The sequence below is a fragment of the Hippoglossus stenolepis genome, chromosome 5, assembly GCF_022539355.2.
Source record: "Hippoglossus stenolepis isolate QCI-W04-F060 chromosome 5, HSTE1.2, whole genome shotgun sequence".
In the NCBI taxonomy this organism is placed as follows: Eukaryota; Metazoa; Chordata; class Actinopteri; order Pleuronectiformes; family Pleuronectidae; genus Hippoglossus; species Hippoglossus stenolepis.
Genome location: NC_061487.1, coordinates 14460050 through 14476583, shown reverse-complemented (window position 1 = coordinate 14476583; position 16534 = coordinate 14460050). Strand labels below are relative to the sequence as shown.

At 42.4% G+C, this 16534-nt stretch overlaps 1 protein-coding gene across 3 annotated transcripts; it reads right to left on the bottom strand.

The window, feature by feature from the left end:
* Positions 1–698: 698 nt before the first annotated feature.
* On the bottom strand, positions 699–11775 carry c5h15orf39 (chromosome 5 C15orf39 homolog). 3 transcript variants are annotated; one of them, XM_035157793.2, is made up of 4 exons: positions 11420–11768; positions 5267–8477; positions 4401–4435; positions 699–2565 (listed from the first exon to the last, which is right to left on the bottom strand). In XM_035157793.2, exons 2-4 carry the CDS (start codon positions 8433–8435, stop codon positions 2560–2562), a joined length of 3210 nt encoding a protein of 1069 aa, XP_035013684.2. In that variant the 5' UTR covers positions 8436–8477; positions 11420–11768; the 3' UTR covers positions 699–2559. The 3 variants fall into 3 exon arrangements, 1 of the variants encoding a protein (XP_035013684.2); XR_004696893.2 differs by having other exon boundaries at positions 4401–8477; positions 11420–11775; XR_007032733.1 differs by lacking the exon at positions 11420–11768 and having other exon boundaries at positions 4401–9590.
* Positions 11776–16534: the final 4759 nt, after the last annotated feature.

Below are 16534 nucleotides of genomic sequence, written 5' to 3'. Positions count from 1 at the left end.
TTTTAATACTTTTCTACATATCTTTTCTTTATGCTATCAAAGGTGTTTTATTTCCTATTAGTGTAAAAATGTGGGAGAAATTAGTTGTCTGTTTTGGAGAAAATATTAAAGTGCAAAATGTTGCAAACATTGTTCTGCCACAGGTGGTTGTTTGATGATGGACGCGATGCTTTTTGTTGTGGCAGCAGCCATTTTAATTAAATGAAGGAAAAAAAATCTTTCTCCACAATGAATATTTGAGTTTTTAATCTGTGTCACATGTACAAGCTCTCCCATTCCCTGCAAACGCAGCAGCACTTTTGATGGTTTTAAAAAGGTTTTTTTGCAACTCAAAACTTTGCCACTGGATGGGGACAAAGACACGGTTTCCTTAAACGGTAATGTTTACAGAAGGAACGGCTCTTCTTTAAAGTGCTTCGTCATTTACAGCATGACAGCCACACTGATGTGGCGGAAGAGATAAAATTGACAGTCGTTATCTGTTGCGTGACAAGTTCAATGTTTTTAGCTGTGTAAGACTTAGTAATCACACCACATTAACGGTTTGAGATAAGATCGTACGGTCAGTGGTAACATCTGTTCGCTGTATATTTGATTGAGAACATTTTAGAAATCCTGTGCAACATGGTTTAAAGAACTTATGTATATGAAACTATCAGAAATGTGTATTTGTGAGAAGCCGTTTCAGAGAGAAAACATGGAATCACTCCGTTTATTTATCACAACAGTGAAAGAAATATAACAATTCAGTCTGCACAAGTCTTATAAAATGATACAAAAATTCAAAATAAAATAAAGTGAAGACTTCAGGTTCACAGTGATTAAAAACACTGCGACATAACATCTCAGCAGCCTGCGTGTCGACAAAGACAACTTGAGCAGATCAGTACAGAATATGTGAAAGTCCGTCCAGCCTCAGTAACGCACATAACCACAATCATCAGGGTAAAACAACAAAGGCCCTCTGCTATCACGACATACAACACTGGCACTATTACTGTAAACCCATAAACACATGGCTCGCACTGTCTGACAGTGAATTTGCTGGTGTCTGTCGCACTAGCACAAAAGGGAGATACTATCTCCACTTCTTTTTTTATTTAAAGAGGTGGAGTTGGTATCTATGACTTAAGTCATATGCAAAACTTCACATATGCCTACTTTTTTATATACATTTTTTTTGAATAAGGGATGTATGTTTTTAGTTTTTTTCATTATGGCTGCTGCCATTTCTGTGACAAACTTATTAGTTAATAAACCAGAGACACCGGTCAATGATAAGAGTTTAGGAACATGATGCTACATACGTCTTTAAAGAAGAATGTGCCCTGTGGCTCAAAAGTGACAAAGCTGACATACCAAAAAAAAGAATCCAGTCCAACTTCATTATTCACGAAGCCAATAAGGAAGATAATTTAAGGCCCATCAGCGAACAAACCAATTTCAATCTGCACAATCACCAAAACAAAACTGGCACAGTGACATTTGTATGACAGAACTAGTCAATTTTTAACCAGCCTTTTTTATAGTCTATCAGCAGTTCTAAGTAGTACTTCCACTCTGGCTCGCTGTCATACCTGACCTCAAATATAGTCTTCAGAGGGTTCGTGTTGGCCTCATGGACACGCAGCACCTCTCCTCTATACCACACTTCGGATTTGTCGTCTTCTTCATACAGATGGCGGATTCTCTTTCCCACCAGGTCTGGGTAGTAGGCCCTCTGAGCCCTGTGCACGGCCGAACGCAGCACCCATCGCCTCCTGTGCTCAGCGCTGTGGCAGGCAGACAAGTAGGGACAGTATTTGATCTTCAAGAGGGATCTGTGTTTTCTTTTGGAAGAGCTGCGGAGGGGTCTTAAGGCGTGAGCGAAGCCACCAGTTCTCCTCGACTTGTGGGTCGCTTGGGGCGTCCTCTCGTCTCCCTCCAAACCCTTGTTTTTTGAGAGGGAAGGATTATCCAATGTCCCAGAGTCTGACACCGCTTGGTAGCGGGCCTTTTTTCTGTTGAGACCTTCGCTAAACATCCTTCTCAGTTTGAGAATCACACCTGAGCAAGTCTTAGATCTGACCTGAGCCTTGGCTGGAACTAAAGACTTATGAGCAGGCTGCAGAACGGAGTATTGCTCCGTTTCCGTGTCAGTGGGAGACATAGAAAGCTCGTCCAAGGTTAAAGGACACATCCATGAATTCTCAGACGGTGGACTCAGTGGAATTAGTGAAGAATCCGGCTCTGCAACCACAGCGTCACTTCCTCTGTCCTTACTCTCGTCAGACGGACTGGCTCTCAAGTGTTTCTTGCATTCTTCTATTCTTACATTCTCTACTGAGTCGCCTGCTTCTTCCTCATCTGAAAAGCTGTTGTCCAGAAACCTGCGCCTGGAGCTGCTCTTTACCCTGCTTTTTGCTGTGTTAGTGTTCAAATGTGGTTTCATTTCCACGTCCTTTGGGTTTCTCTGGGGGCGTGACTCTGGGGGTGAGACCGGTGAAGTGCTGATGTCTGAAAACACTGGGGCCTCCTCACTACCGTCGTCTTTCTCCCCGTTAGCAGGATCGTCCATATCTAATCCTGCAACACAGGGAATAAAGAGAAGTCAAAACATTACACAAATGTGCCACATGTTTAAAAAAAAAAAAGAATTTGCTGAGAAAACGGGAAGAGTTAAAGCTTGAATAGAATTTGGTTAGTGCGTATTTGGGCAGCAGGTCAGAGAAGGATGTTCACATGTTATTAATAAAAAAAAAAACATGGAGATAATCCCTAAAAAGCCAAGCTACCAACTACAAAATCCAACACCTCAGCACAGGTTGACAAATCGAGCTTATTCTGCACACGAGAACAAGGAGAAACCTGTTCTATTAATATCAGTAGATATGGTGACTGGATGGCAGAATCCCACACCATGAATCACCCTTTCTGCAGTGCGAGAGAGAGAGAGAGAGAGAGAGAGAGAGAGAGAGTGAGTGAGAGAATAGAAGTCTGCAGTGCGAGAGAGAGAGAGTGAGAGAATAGAAGTCTGCAGTGCGAGAGAGAGAGAGAGAGAATAGAAGTCTGTGGGAGGAAATGTGGAGGCTGGGGGGGGGGGAAACTCAGCTTCTACAAGGGATGCCATCAGTCGAGGATAAAAATAAAACAGCATTGAGTCGGGGGGAATGTTCAGGTACCACGGTCAAGAGCTCCCAAGCATAAAGTCAGCACTGAACAGAAACCTGATTAAACCCAATGCAGTTAGTTGCGATTCGCGTGTGCCAAATAAAATGAAAGCTGACAAAGGACATGAAGTAAAAAGGCTAAAAGATAAAGGACAAGTCTGGCGATGCTCTACATTTCTCCCTGGCGTCAAGGAAAGCACCAAAAGATTGAATTGATCCTTCTCACCAGTTTTGCCTGTGCAACCAAAGACAAACATAACAGAGGCGACTGAATTCTGGTCTGATCTGCCCCTTCCGACGATAGCGTGGGATGTTACTGATCTGAACAGATTATCTGGCTAAAGGATCCTGTACTGTGAGGGTTTAGAATCTTAATGTCAGCAACAGAATCGGCCTGATTCTAAATAGTAAACATGTTTGATATTTGCAAATCGAAAACAGGGAGGCCCAGCGGTAGGGCGAGTGAGCAGAAACCTCCCAATAGCCAATGAGAGTGAGCTGACCGGGAAGCGTCACCAACCACATGTTGCGTACTTGTGTTTAGAACCGAAAACATGGTGGCCAACAGTGTAAATACTTTTGGAATGGAATGATTGGTTTTATTACAGTCCTGCAAGGGCCACAGACAAGTTTTTTTTTTCCAGACGACTTGATTTATTATTGGCTATCAGGACATGAAAAGGACCTCGACAAATAACCAAATAATAATAACCAACCCTGCCTTGGAGATTTGAAATTTGTCTAGTTTGCAACAGGCATTATTTAACTGAGGATACTATACTGAGATAATTATGATCAGCATGGACTGTATTTTTTTTCTCCTGCAGCTTTAAATGCAAACTAACGTACCAAATATTAAACTGAAAATAGTTAAAACTAACTAAAGATTCAGACGTTTCATTTGATTTGACTGTAACGAAACAGAACACCACCAGTCGTGTCCTTTAAACTCAGCGCAGATGGTGAAACCATGAGCACAATCTTCTGAAAACACAAAAGGGCTCAGAAACGTGCCAGTGCTCAGTCCGATCCTCTGTGCTGCAGAATGTCACTTCCTTCCTCTTGGGCTATGACCCAACAGCTGGACCCACACTCTGCACCCCTTCCCTCCACCAATCTATAACAATGTAATCATGCAGCTTCTTGTGATTGGTCATTGGCAGTGAGCAGAAATTGTTTGTGCTTATAAAATCAGGAAAAAAAAAGCAAAGAACAGGAGATTGAGGGACAACATAAACAAAATTAATATACCTGGACTCTCTTTTGGACGTCAGGTGAAGTTGATTCTGTAAAAAATAAATGGATTTTATATTGAATATATATATGTATTGAATGAATATGTTGCTCTGTTCTTTACAAGAAATGGCCAGTAATGCAGAAAATATGACTAAAAGGCAGCTTGAAGGAAAACTAGATACAGCTTGCTGTCAAAATGTTTTATTCTAAAATCCAGGCAAATCTCTAAATCACACCCAAAGGGGATTTCCAAATATGTGCAGGGGAAGGCAGGACGCGCCGTAGTTTTGGCCGTCATGTTACACACAGTGCAACAAATGATCACACTAAAAGAAACACGTGTCAGGAAACAAGGATTTGTACGTGAAACAGCATCATATGAATCATTTCGATGTGTCTTGTGATCCATTATTAGCAACATTGAGAACAACAGACTGAACTTTTCACTCATGACTTCGATTTTTATGACTGCCAGACTAATAAACGGTACTTTACTGACAAAATCAGTTGCAGTCTCAACACTGAAAAGCAGGAGTAGTCAAATTGTAGTTAAAAAAAAGTTATTTGTGTCAGTTAAGTAAATGTTTATTCTCTTTTATTTCCTGGCTCCTTTACCAGCATTTGTTTGCTTCAGTGTGCGTCATTGGTGGTTGGTGTCCAGGACATCCCAGGAGGGGTAATTAACACAACTGTTGCTCGTTGTGTCTCCTGTGTGTGGCTTGACAGTACCAAGAGACTAAATGGCATTTTTACATCCCAGAGTGACATTAATATGGAAAATGGACAAATATATTTTTCAAAAAGACCATTCGAAACTGCCATTCCTTTTTTTTTTTTTTTGTTTAATAGGAAGAAATTCAGTAACTCTGAGATGCACTTACCCAGGTGTTTGCAGACACAAGCGTAATACAAGAGGTTGACCACGTCGGCATAGATGTCGGGCAAGTGTTTGAGGGACATCAGCCTCCTGAGGCGGGAGGAGCAGGCCCGTTTGTGAAGCTGGATGAGGATCTTCTCTTCGGACAGCGTCGTGGGCCGAAGAGCCACTTTGTGCTCGTGCATGACCTGGTCGATGAAGCTGACCTGGACCATCGGGAACAGCAGCTCCTTCATCACCAGCATGGGCAGGAACACCGCCCCCGTCCGCATGACGTGCGGAAAAGGACAGAGCTCCTGGGTGGTGTACTCCTTCAGCCTCTCCAGGACCTCGTGGAGAGCCGACTTCATCTCCTCGTTGAGCCACACCTCTCGGGCTCTCGCACCCAACAGACACGACACTTTCTGGACTTTGGTAGAAGTGGCTGCAGGCTCCGTCAGCGGCAACTGGGACAACCAGGTTCTGAGATCCTGTTCTGAAGAGGCTGACACAGATTTTGATATTAGCTTGCAGAGGGAGTGATGTAACTCAAAGAAACGCTTGCGGACCGGCACTTGGGGATCTTGTTTTGGAATCATTTCAGTTTCTGGCTGTGCAGGTGGTTTCTCAGGTGGTGGAGCAGGGATGGAATGTTTCATATCAGGGAGAATGATTCTGTAGCTGGAAAGTTTTAAACACTGGGGAGGAATGTTTTTGAAATTGAGCTTGCTCTCAGGTGGCTGAGGTGGAGTAGTGGATTTGGATTGAAGAGTGGACACCTGCTCCTTCAGCGTGCTTGCATCACCCTCAGAATACGATCTCGTCGGTCGACTCAACTCAACGGTTTTTGACTCATCTGAAGTCTTGTTTTCATCTGCAATCGAGGCTTCAATTTTGGGTTCACCTGGTTCACATTTCTTTATCACCAACATGTGCCCACAGTCAGAAGAAGAATCAGCCTCTTCAGGCTCTTGTTTGATTGTGAATTTGATGCAGTCCTTCTGACGAACAGGTAACTCTACTGTGTACGATGGATCGACTTGTTCCACTTTAATATCTTTCTGTTCAAAGGTTTCAACTACGGGCTTCCCTGTACGTGTATCTGGACAGATTTTTTTGGGAACGGGACAGACAACAGGCCGCTGTTCGTCTCCATCTGACTTTTTTGCTCTGAAGTCTGGCTTGGGCTCGGAGGACTGGACGCTTCTCACAGGAAATAGCACTTTAGAGACATGCAGGTACGCTTGGTACGGTGCCAGGCTGAAGACATTGTCAATGACAGGCATAGGAGGAGAGAACGTCTTATTTCCTGCTTGTACGTTCTCCATTTCCATCCTTTGTCGTTTCTTCATGAGTCCCACCTCACATAAATCCCTACCCTCTTCTTTTATTTTGACAGGTGGCGATGGATGAGATATGCTTCTCTTCAGGCAACCTTTAAGAACCGAGCTGCCTGAAGTAGACGTGTGGGCGTTGTCCTTATTTCCTGCTGCATTGGCAGGGGAATAAACAATTGTTCTGACATTGGCACTATTGGTTACAGCTGCTTGGATGCGATCAGCGCTGTGACTGGGAGACTGGGGCAGCCATGTCGCCGTGGAAATAGGATGCTGCGTCGCCTGGGCTTCGCACGAGGAATAGTCCATGAGTCTTTTCAAGCCACCAGGTGAAAGGAGGTGTGGGTCCATGTGCCAGCTGGAGAGCGGGGGGAAAGGTCTGTTCACATTTATCATGGGAAGCGAGAGGCCAAGTTGGCTCCGACACCTGGTGGGACTGGTTAGATCCACGCCACGGTACGGTGAGTGGATTTGTGACTGGGCAACATGCAGGCTGCTGTTGGGATTGTCCTTATGTGGGTTGGCTGCAGAGGTTAAGGGGTGATTCATATATTGTCTGGTTGGGGACAGATTTATGCCATTACTGTGAAAACTAGGCGATGCATGTGGCCTTTTTTGGGGCACTCTGATATGGCTTGCGTTTACATTAAATCTAGGGACTGCATAACACGGATATTCGAAGCCCTGCATGAAGGAATGATTTGGTAATGTTTCAGTGCTAGGCAAAGGAATTTCACCATTAAGTGACTGAGCCACGATGTAATGCTCCCTGGGGTTCGAGCTCGTGTGTTTGAGAATAACAGGGACATCTCTCTGCTTACTGCCCATGTTTTTACACCGTGTGCTGTTTTGTACCTCCTCATTTGTGTGGGGGTAGTAAAACACTGGGTGATGTGTTATCTGACCATATTTGGACATGGGAGAGCGTTCCTGATAAACCTCTGAGGTCATATGCTCGTATGGAGGATGGGAGGGGTATTGGCTGGGGTAGCCTCTAGGGGAAGACTGTAACCGTTGGCTCTGCTCGCTTAAAGAACCAAACAGAGTGCGAGTCGGGGTGCAGGGGTAACTGCTGTAGTTGGGGTCAATCACAGCAGGCAATGTCCTCCCTGCACTTGGACTGTACGTCTCCACACTGATCCTCTTCAGTGGTTCAGCACTGGGATCAAACTGTAAGCCTCTCTGCTGCAGCAGCACGTCTTGTGTCTTTCTCTGGACAGCTGGTCTTTCAGCGTAGTGAGCATCACTTTGCATCCAGTCGTGCTTGTATACAGGGTTTGGTATCCTCGGAGAGCCATGCTCCACGCTGTATCGGTGCCCTATCACGCAGCCCAGCTCGTTACAGCAGGGGGTATGTCTGTAAACTGGCTTCGGGATTGCGAGGTAAACAGAGTTTTCGGATGGAGGAGATGAATTCTCACCTCCGCTTTTTGGTTTCCTCACAACAGCTGTGGGGCTGCCCATCTCTGGACTTTTAGTGTATATGGTAAAGCCCTGTTTAACTGGGCTGTGGCACAGGGAGGAAGAATGAGAATGGCGTTCCTCTGGAGAACTGCTGTCTTGCCTGTAAAATATGCGGTTTTGTCCCTCCATGCCAGAGAGGTGACTCATAGGACTTCGGCCATCCAGCAGCGAGGTCTTTGAGCTGCTCCAAGGTGGAGTGAATCCTGCTCCGTCTTTTCCTCTGGGGTCATATGTTAAGTAAGCCCCGCTGTACTGCAGCGTCTGCTTATCCAGGAAGCCAGACATATTTTGCGGCTTTGACAGATCTGTGGCTGCTGTAGTCCCGTCGAATAAAGGCATCTTGCTTTGAAACGCTGGGCCGACGAGGGTATGTATGGCCTGGCTGTTCATCATGTTGCAACTTTGTTGTGATGGTGCACGGATGTGGCTCCAGATCTAAAAAACAGAAGAAAAAAAACAATTACACACGGGCATAATTATTTTTTTGTGTTTTGCTAGATTAGTTCAAGAGATCTGTCTCTTGCATTAGCTGGGATACACCCACGTCATTTCACATGAGGGCAGAATACATAACAGAAAAAAAAACACTCATTATTGAACTACTAGCTTGAGGCCTTTTCGCAACCTTGTGGCTTTGCATGTATCACACGTACGTCCTTATCAGTTCATACACACTGGTGGTGACATCCATCTATGTTCCCTTCATAGACACATACGGTCAGTGATGGTTTAGGGCAGAATGTTACCTAAAGGAAAGGGACGACCCATTGTCCCTTGGAAGACATTGGTTGGATTAAAGAAATACGTGGGTTTTTCCTGGGTTCAATTTACAATAGGTCATTAATGTCAGCTACATTCTTTACGATCAGCACCATATAATAACAAAGGTTATATTCAATACAGTGGATATACATTTTATAAGATATATTCAATTATGTTTGAAATAACTAATAATTCAATAACTAAGTGGAATCGCAACATAACAGAAAGCTTCTTCCTATAGACTCAGCAATTCAATAATGGAGATAGTGAGGCAAAAAATATGTAATCCTGAAATGTATGTTTCTCTGCCATATGTACACAAAACTGTGTCTATGTTATAAAGATATGACAATGACACTTACTTCAAATAGTTCTCATGTACATTTTTATGTTGCTACAATTTTGGTCCTATGAAAATGACTTGGAATTTGATATAAAATTCTTTTGACCAAGGTTCAATTTCACTTTGATCAGAAGCAGAACTTATCACCTGATCAGACATGTACTGGTCATCCTGTGCTGGTCCTGAGACTCAGCTCGACACTTCCTACTCTGCATTTTATTACCAAACAGTTCATTTTTAAACACACACCACTCTGCAAAGAAGTAACTATTGTTTTCTTTTTGAATTAATGTGCTGATTATTTTGTCGCTCAGAATTTTCCAGAACACACTGTGTTGTCTTCTGATGTTGGTTTGTCTGACAAACAGTCTGAAGCCTAAAAGTGGCTGGAACCAGTTAATAGTTGAAAAGGTTTTTGAAATGATGAATAACTGTTCAAAATAGCTGCTGATTAATTATCTACAGAGTTTTTTTTTCCATTGATTTTCTTTGGTACTTTGGTACTTTAAACAAATATCATACAATACCCACTACATTTACTATACAAATATTTTCAATATCTAGAAAGTAAAATAAAAACATAAAAAAGAAATGCAACTTCTCTGAGCTAAGATACAAACGTGAAACTTTTCCACGACTTTCATCTCAAGTTCTCTCTCTTGTTGTGCAGCTGAAGTTATTATTAAAATGACGCATGTGTTAAGTCCTGTTCATAGATGTTTGTGCTGCTGCTGGTCTCATATTAGTCTCTTGAAAAACTTATGGGAAATTAGTATATGTCAGACAGTATTCATTCATTCACAAAACTGATTATTTGTTAAGGGCTGCGTGGGGGCAGGAGTCCATTCGAGCTGACCCATGTGTATACACTGAAGTGGAAATAAATACATCTGTCCCTGACTGTGCCCCTTCTATCTATTGATTTCTGTGATGTTTTGAATGCCCTTGAACTGCACATTGAACCTACCTCTGTGTAGGAAATGTGCTTTATAAATTAAACCGACTTCTCCATGCTTATCTCCCAATTCTGGCTTTTCCCACGGGCACGTGAAGGCAGCGCACGTTATCTGACAGTGTGTCAGCTTGTAGGAGGAGAAAGCAAGATGACCTCATCACGTGATGAACTCATAACTCTGCCACACAAGAATCTGCAAGAACCGGCCAGGCAACCAGACTGCATACTGAATTTATGTATTGTTAATATATTGGCTCCTCTCCCTATCTCTCCCGAAACTAAAATCATGGCCTGTGAGAGGCACATTCAAAAGGATTGGCATGTGCCAATTTTAAATTTAGATCTAATTAACATGTGAGCAAAATACGTATGAACTGAAATAGTGATGATATCTGTGACACCTCTGGAGTTCGCCGCTCTGACAGAAACCCTCGTTAAGAGTGAATCCAGTGTGATGGTGAGAACGCAGCAGTCCTGCCAGATGTTATCAGCTCATCCTGTTGACACCTTTCAGAAGAGAGAGATGGCTCATCTGCGCACAGCGAAGACATCTGCGGCTTTTATGTCTGCGGAGGAAACTGCACGTAAAGGTGTTTGCAACCGACTATGTGTGTGCGCGCATGTGTGTGTGTGTGTGTGTGTGTGTGTGTGTGTGTGTGTGTGTGTGTGTGTGCGCGTGTGCTCCCAGATCTGTGGGGGCACGCTGGGCTGATGGAGACTTCCGAGAGCAAACCGTCCAAACGCACAAACCACGTGGGGGAAAGAGCGAGTGGGAAAAACTTCATTTCCCTGCAGCCTGTCTTTTAAAAACGTCCAAAGCATTAATCTGATTACAAATGAAGACGTCCAGGTCCAAGGAGGATGTCAACACGTTCTCATGAAATGGTGTCAAGATTGACTCAAAATAAAAAACGGAACTTCCAAAAACTTTCTTGTCAGCTTCTTTTGACAGACAGACAGGTTGTAGAAGACTGTATACGTGCTGACCAGGAGTAAAAACACATGACATGTACTTTCCTTAACAGTGTCAAAACAAATAAAAGGAAGACAAAGATATTAATGATTTAAAGTAGAAGAAGTCATTCCCGTACAAGCTGCGAAAGTGCCATTTCCACACGATTAGAACTGAAACCAGGCTGTGCGTAAAAACGCAACCTGGATACAAATGTTTGCCACGGACGCATTGACTTGTATATTGAATAGTTCCACAAGCTTTCCTGTTCGTTGCCCCCTTCTGCTCGTCCCCTCTTTCGCAATCTGCCGCAGGTTATCTGCCTCACATGAGCGGCTCTGAGCGGTAAATCAAACTTTTCTTACCTCGCTGCTGTGACGCCAAAAGGTGCCCTCCACAAAGACTCCATGAACCACAGCTGCTCAGGAGAAGAAGTGAAGGAAACAGTCCTACAGCCTATGGTCCGGTGTCTGTCTCTGCTCGCCACACAGTGGACTTGGGTCAGGCCCGGATGCGCCAGAAGAAGAAAAAAAGAATCGTCCCTGTATGAAGAGAGAGAGAGAGGGAGAGAGGGAGGCCTGGCACGGGGTGTGAGGCTGGAGCGGCGCGTCCTGCGTCCACGCTGCTGCAGGAGAAGTTAACAAACTGAGGAGAAGACAAAAGGGAGGAGGAGGAGGAGGAGGATGGTCTTTGATCAATAGGCGGAGTCACACCCTCTGTCTGTTTTCTACTCATGTGATGTTTTTCCTGCTGCTACACTTTCTCAACTGTATTGGCTCGATCCACTGCTGCTGACGCCAAAACAAAGGGTGACACATTAATGAGTCATGTTTATGATAATTCCTTGACATGTGAAACAAGGTGTGGGCTGTTGTTTTTACAGGATTTTCTGTTCCCAGACAAGAAACAGCCTTTTGCCCTTAAATCTTCAGGGTCATTGTTGTGATACATTTGTAAAACTGGACTTCTTCATAACCACTGATGGGATGTAACAAGGCACATTTATTTCAATCCTGTACTCAAGCACATTTTTCATGTATCCTTACTTCTCTTGAGTAGACTTCTGATGGGGAACGTTTTACTTTTACTCCATTACTTATATCAGCAAATTTCTGTACTTTCTATTCCTCTACATTTTTACAAAGCATTGTGTGAAACACCTAAAATGGATCAGGCCATCACCAAGACTCTTAATATGACAACACAAGTCATCTGCAGCGTTCTTAATACTATGATATGAGTCTTGAATTAAACAATATATAGTAGGCACAGTTAATTATGTAGTAGACCGTTGCATTAGCAAATAGGCTAGTAGTATTTATACTTTTAATACTTTCAATACTTTATATTTTAAAGCAAGTACTTACATATTTTTACTCAAGTAGAAAAGGTAATGTAAATCTTTACAGTTTTACTTGAGTAGATTTGTATCTATTTATTTGTTCTTATACTTAAGTAAAACGTTTGAGTACATGTCTCCGCCGAGGCCCAATAGTCCCTTCATGAAACCACACATAAATCCACTGGATCCAGATTTTACGATTTGAATTATTTACTGATAAATCAAGGAAAGCGTGGAAAAACATTTATGTCGCAATGTTTAAGAGATTGAAAAATAATTCCTGGATCTGCTCCCTGACTTGTATCTGCGCCCAAACTAAATGGGTTCTCTCCGGACCCACACTGCATCCTTCTGTCCAATAGTTTTTTTTACATAATCCAACTAACCAACAAACAAAAGGCCAGGGGTGAAAACATAACCTCCTTGGTGGAGGTAACTTTATATTATTACAACAGGAGGTCAATTAAAACACCATTAAGTATCACAATGTCATCAGTGAGTTCCATTAAGATACCATTAGGACAACAAGATACATGGAAATGCTTAATATAACATCAGTAAAATGACATTCAGAAATATGTGGATAATCATGATACCATTAGTTTGGACAATGAATGGGCAGACGCCATTTTAAAATGACATGATGGAAATGATTTTGAAAGGAGTAGGTGGAGATCTCTCGCAGTATAAAAGCGAATCCTCATTTCAGGTACCAGCTCAAGGTTTATTCGAGGAACCTAACAAACTCCACTGAGACAAACTCTGCAGTGAACTTCTTTGAGTCGTGTGGATACTGAAGGAGCAGGTTTCCGACACGGTGTTGGAGCAGGACTCCACTCTGAGATTCTGTGACCCAGCATCATCACACATATGAAATAATGTGATATCACCCTCATTCTTTCCCTCCATGGAGATGTAGTGGAAAAATAACTAAGTGTGGTTGAAACCTATTTTGTAGTTGAAAAGTAAGTTTTTGCAGACCTGTCTAAATACTTTTATGACCGGAACTGTTTATGATCTGAACTTTTATGACCTGAAACCTTTAGGACCTTTTTTATCACTTATTTATTCTCCAAAGCACTGAATTTATGTCTGCTTTATCTTCAAAGGAAACATGTAAATCAGTTTTCTTTGTTTTGATTCCAAACTGCGCCTACAGAACCAGTCTGAACATGCTCAGACAAACAGCCTTAGTTCTCCTATATAAGATCCTTGCATTTGACTGTTCTGCATCTTCACTCTGAGATCCCTGTGACTCTCTGTGTTGATCCTTTCTGCAGAAAGCCCCTATTCAAATACACAAAGACAAATTTGGTGTTCCAGCCTCTTGTCTTTTCAGATTTCCATCACAGAGATTATCATTGGAAATCAGGGTTTGCAGCAGGTTTTAGATACATCCCTTAATTTCTTCATCACATATCCACTAATTGTTTAGTTTAGGAACCTTGGACCTGAAGCTGCCTCATACTGCACTTACACAATGAGGTGAACTACACAATGAGGCAAGGAGAAAGTCAAGGATTAGTAGTACACACATCTGTTATGACTTCAGAGGGAGAAAATGAAAATGAAACTTTAATTTAAAAAAGGGAAGAAATAACGAATAGAGATAGTTTGTATAAATGTAATGGTGCTGAAGGCTCCACAGCAGCTCTAATAGAGATTCACCATTTGTTGGACCCAGACTAATATAGTTAATAATTGACTTCAGTGACCAAAGTTAAAATCAGGTCAGTCATTACCTCAGTAGGAATGTGTTTTTCCTATTTTCTTTCTTTTTTACCTCATGTCCCACATCTTAGTTAATCCATGAGCACTGACACACACATGTACAACACACTTCATTTTTACATTTTAATAGTACTGGTAAAGTAGTTTGATAAGATCATAAAGATGAGACATATTCAATCCTAAACCTAAATTCTTCCACTTGATTTATTCTCTGAATGAGTTCATCTCCTGTTGCACTTGCATCATTCCAGTCCCTCTTCACCTGTGAGCCGGAGTCTCATTTACGGGTCCCGGGGGGGCTGCAGTAGTTTGGTCTAGACAAGTTGGTGGCTTCCATCAGTCCCCGTGGCCTCGCAGGTAAAGAGATGCTCATCAGGGGGGTTTGACTGAGGAGGGGAGGCAGGGACTTTTCCCCACTGAGCACTCTCACATCTCCCCCATTTCCAGTTACCATGGCATTACAGCTTCAGGCGAACCAACACAGGGCGTCGAGGGGCTAACAATGTGCCATATGGGTACAACAACACAGGTCTTCAAACGTAGAATGGAAAAATCATGCTTTAAACTTGTCCAGTGTTATAGTCAGTTTTAGAATGATGTTTCACAACTGGAGAGGGAAATACACACAGGCAAACAATGCTGCGTTCAAAGACACAAAAGTGAAAAGCTGTAGCCAGGGGCAGAAAACCACAGGTTCTAGATATTTTATAGAAGCATACTGTATGCACAGTTAAATGTCGAGTACATAAGAACTCATAACATCCATTTAGCAGATAAAACAAGGTCAAAAAAATTCATTTAAAAAGGGTTTCCCGATTAGTGGGTTTATATCCTTGCTGTGGATGTGGAATAGCTGTGAATCAAAGATATATGACTTTAAAATAGTTTTGTAGTATCCATAACTAATGCAAATAATATGTAAACAATATGTAAATATGAGTACAATGTGTCATTTGTTCAAGACACAATGCAATTTATTCATTCCCTCTCGTTCCTGAGTTAAGCCACACAATGTTTACCACTTTTACGTCAATAAAGTGCGTGGTGGTCACACAAGGGGAGAAGCGGCCAGTCTCTGAAGAAGGAGTTTCTGATGAAACACTGGGGAACATTCCCAGAGGCCAGAAACTACACATCGAGCCTTGACACTGCTCAAGTTACATCAGTCACATCAGATGCACCTCAATGTGCACATATTGGCACAGAGAACAAGATAGCATACATGTAGTGGTTTGCACAGAAGCTAATGTTTAACCTAGGCCATACAGCAAAACAAATTTAAAAATGCATTATTATGCATTTTGTTTCTTAATCTTAAATTCTTAATCTGGTAAAAAAGTCATATTTTGTCTATATATATATATATATATATATGCGTGTGTGTGTTGTGTGGGTGTGTGTGCCTCAAATCTCTCATTTAAACCTTGTAACTATACAGTACACAATACAATAACCTCTGCTTAAAAGTACCCATATTTATACTGACTAACCCACACTTCCAGGTAACCAGGTGTGTCAGGTGTAATTTTTACTTCCTGCTATTGATTTTATTCATTATATTTCATAACCTGAGATGTGCTACTCTAACATTGTAATTAGAACAGCAATAAATGTCCCTTGTTCTCCGCTCCCCAGATAACCACCAGATGACCTGATGAAATAAAGTTAAAAACATTTGGAGGTAGTGAGTTATGTGTGAAGCATGAAGGCTGCTTTGTGATGAGTGGGCGCTGCAGGGTTAGTCTCTTCTTGTTTTTTTCATGTTGGGTCACATTCGACTTCATCTAGAATTCGAGGAATGCAGAACAACAACAAAAAGGTTTGATGGAGCTGGGTGCGATCATATTATCTGTGACAATGTTCAGAAAGGTCTCGCAATAAATATTGTTTTTTGATAAACAAGAATGGAAGTGGCAGGAGAGAGGAGCAACATGTTTTGTCTTAAAAAGCACAGCCACAGCCATATCTGCGGTTTTGGCGATTTGACTATAGTTGTGAGAACACAGTGTTTATTCCCATCATGCCCACCTTGCAGGCCACACACCCTCCCACAATGCTGTCAAGGCCACGGTGACACTCCCTCCCCTCATCCCCGTGGCTGACGTAACTTGCCTTTCTGGCCTCATTAGCAGAATCACACTTGCGGCAGCCAATCGCAGCAGGACAAATTATGGCTCAGGGTAGGATGCTTTTCGTTTTGCAGAGCCATTCACACGGCTCCATGTGCTGCAAGCTCCACAGCTCAACAATAGCAAAGCCCCACGGGGTTATTTGCAAACCAAATTTCTCCCCTGTTTACCTTGGAATTGGTGGCAACGGAGATACCAAGATAAAATATAAGAGCATAGAGAAAAAAACATAAGCGGAACAAAACTTTCAAGTTTATACTTAAAGCCCCCTTTTAGAT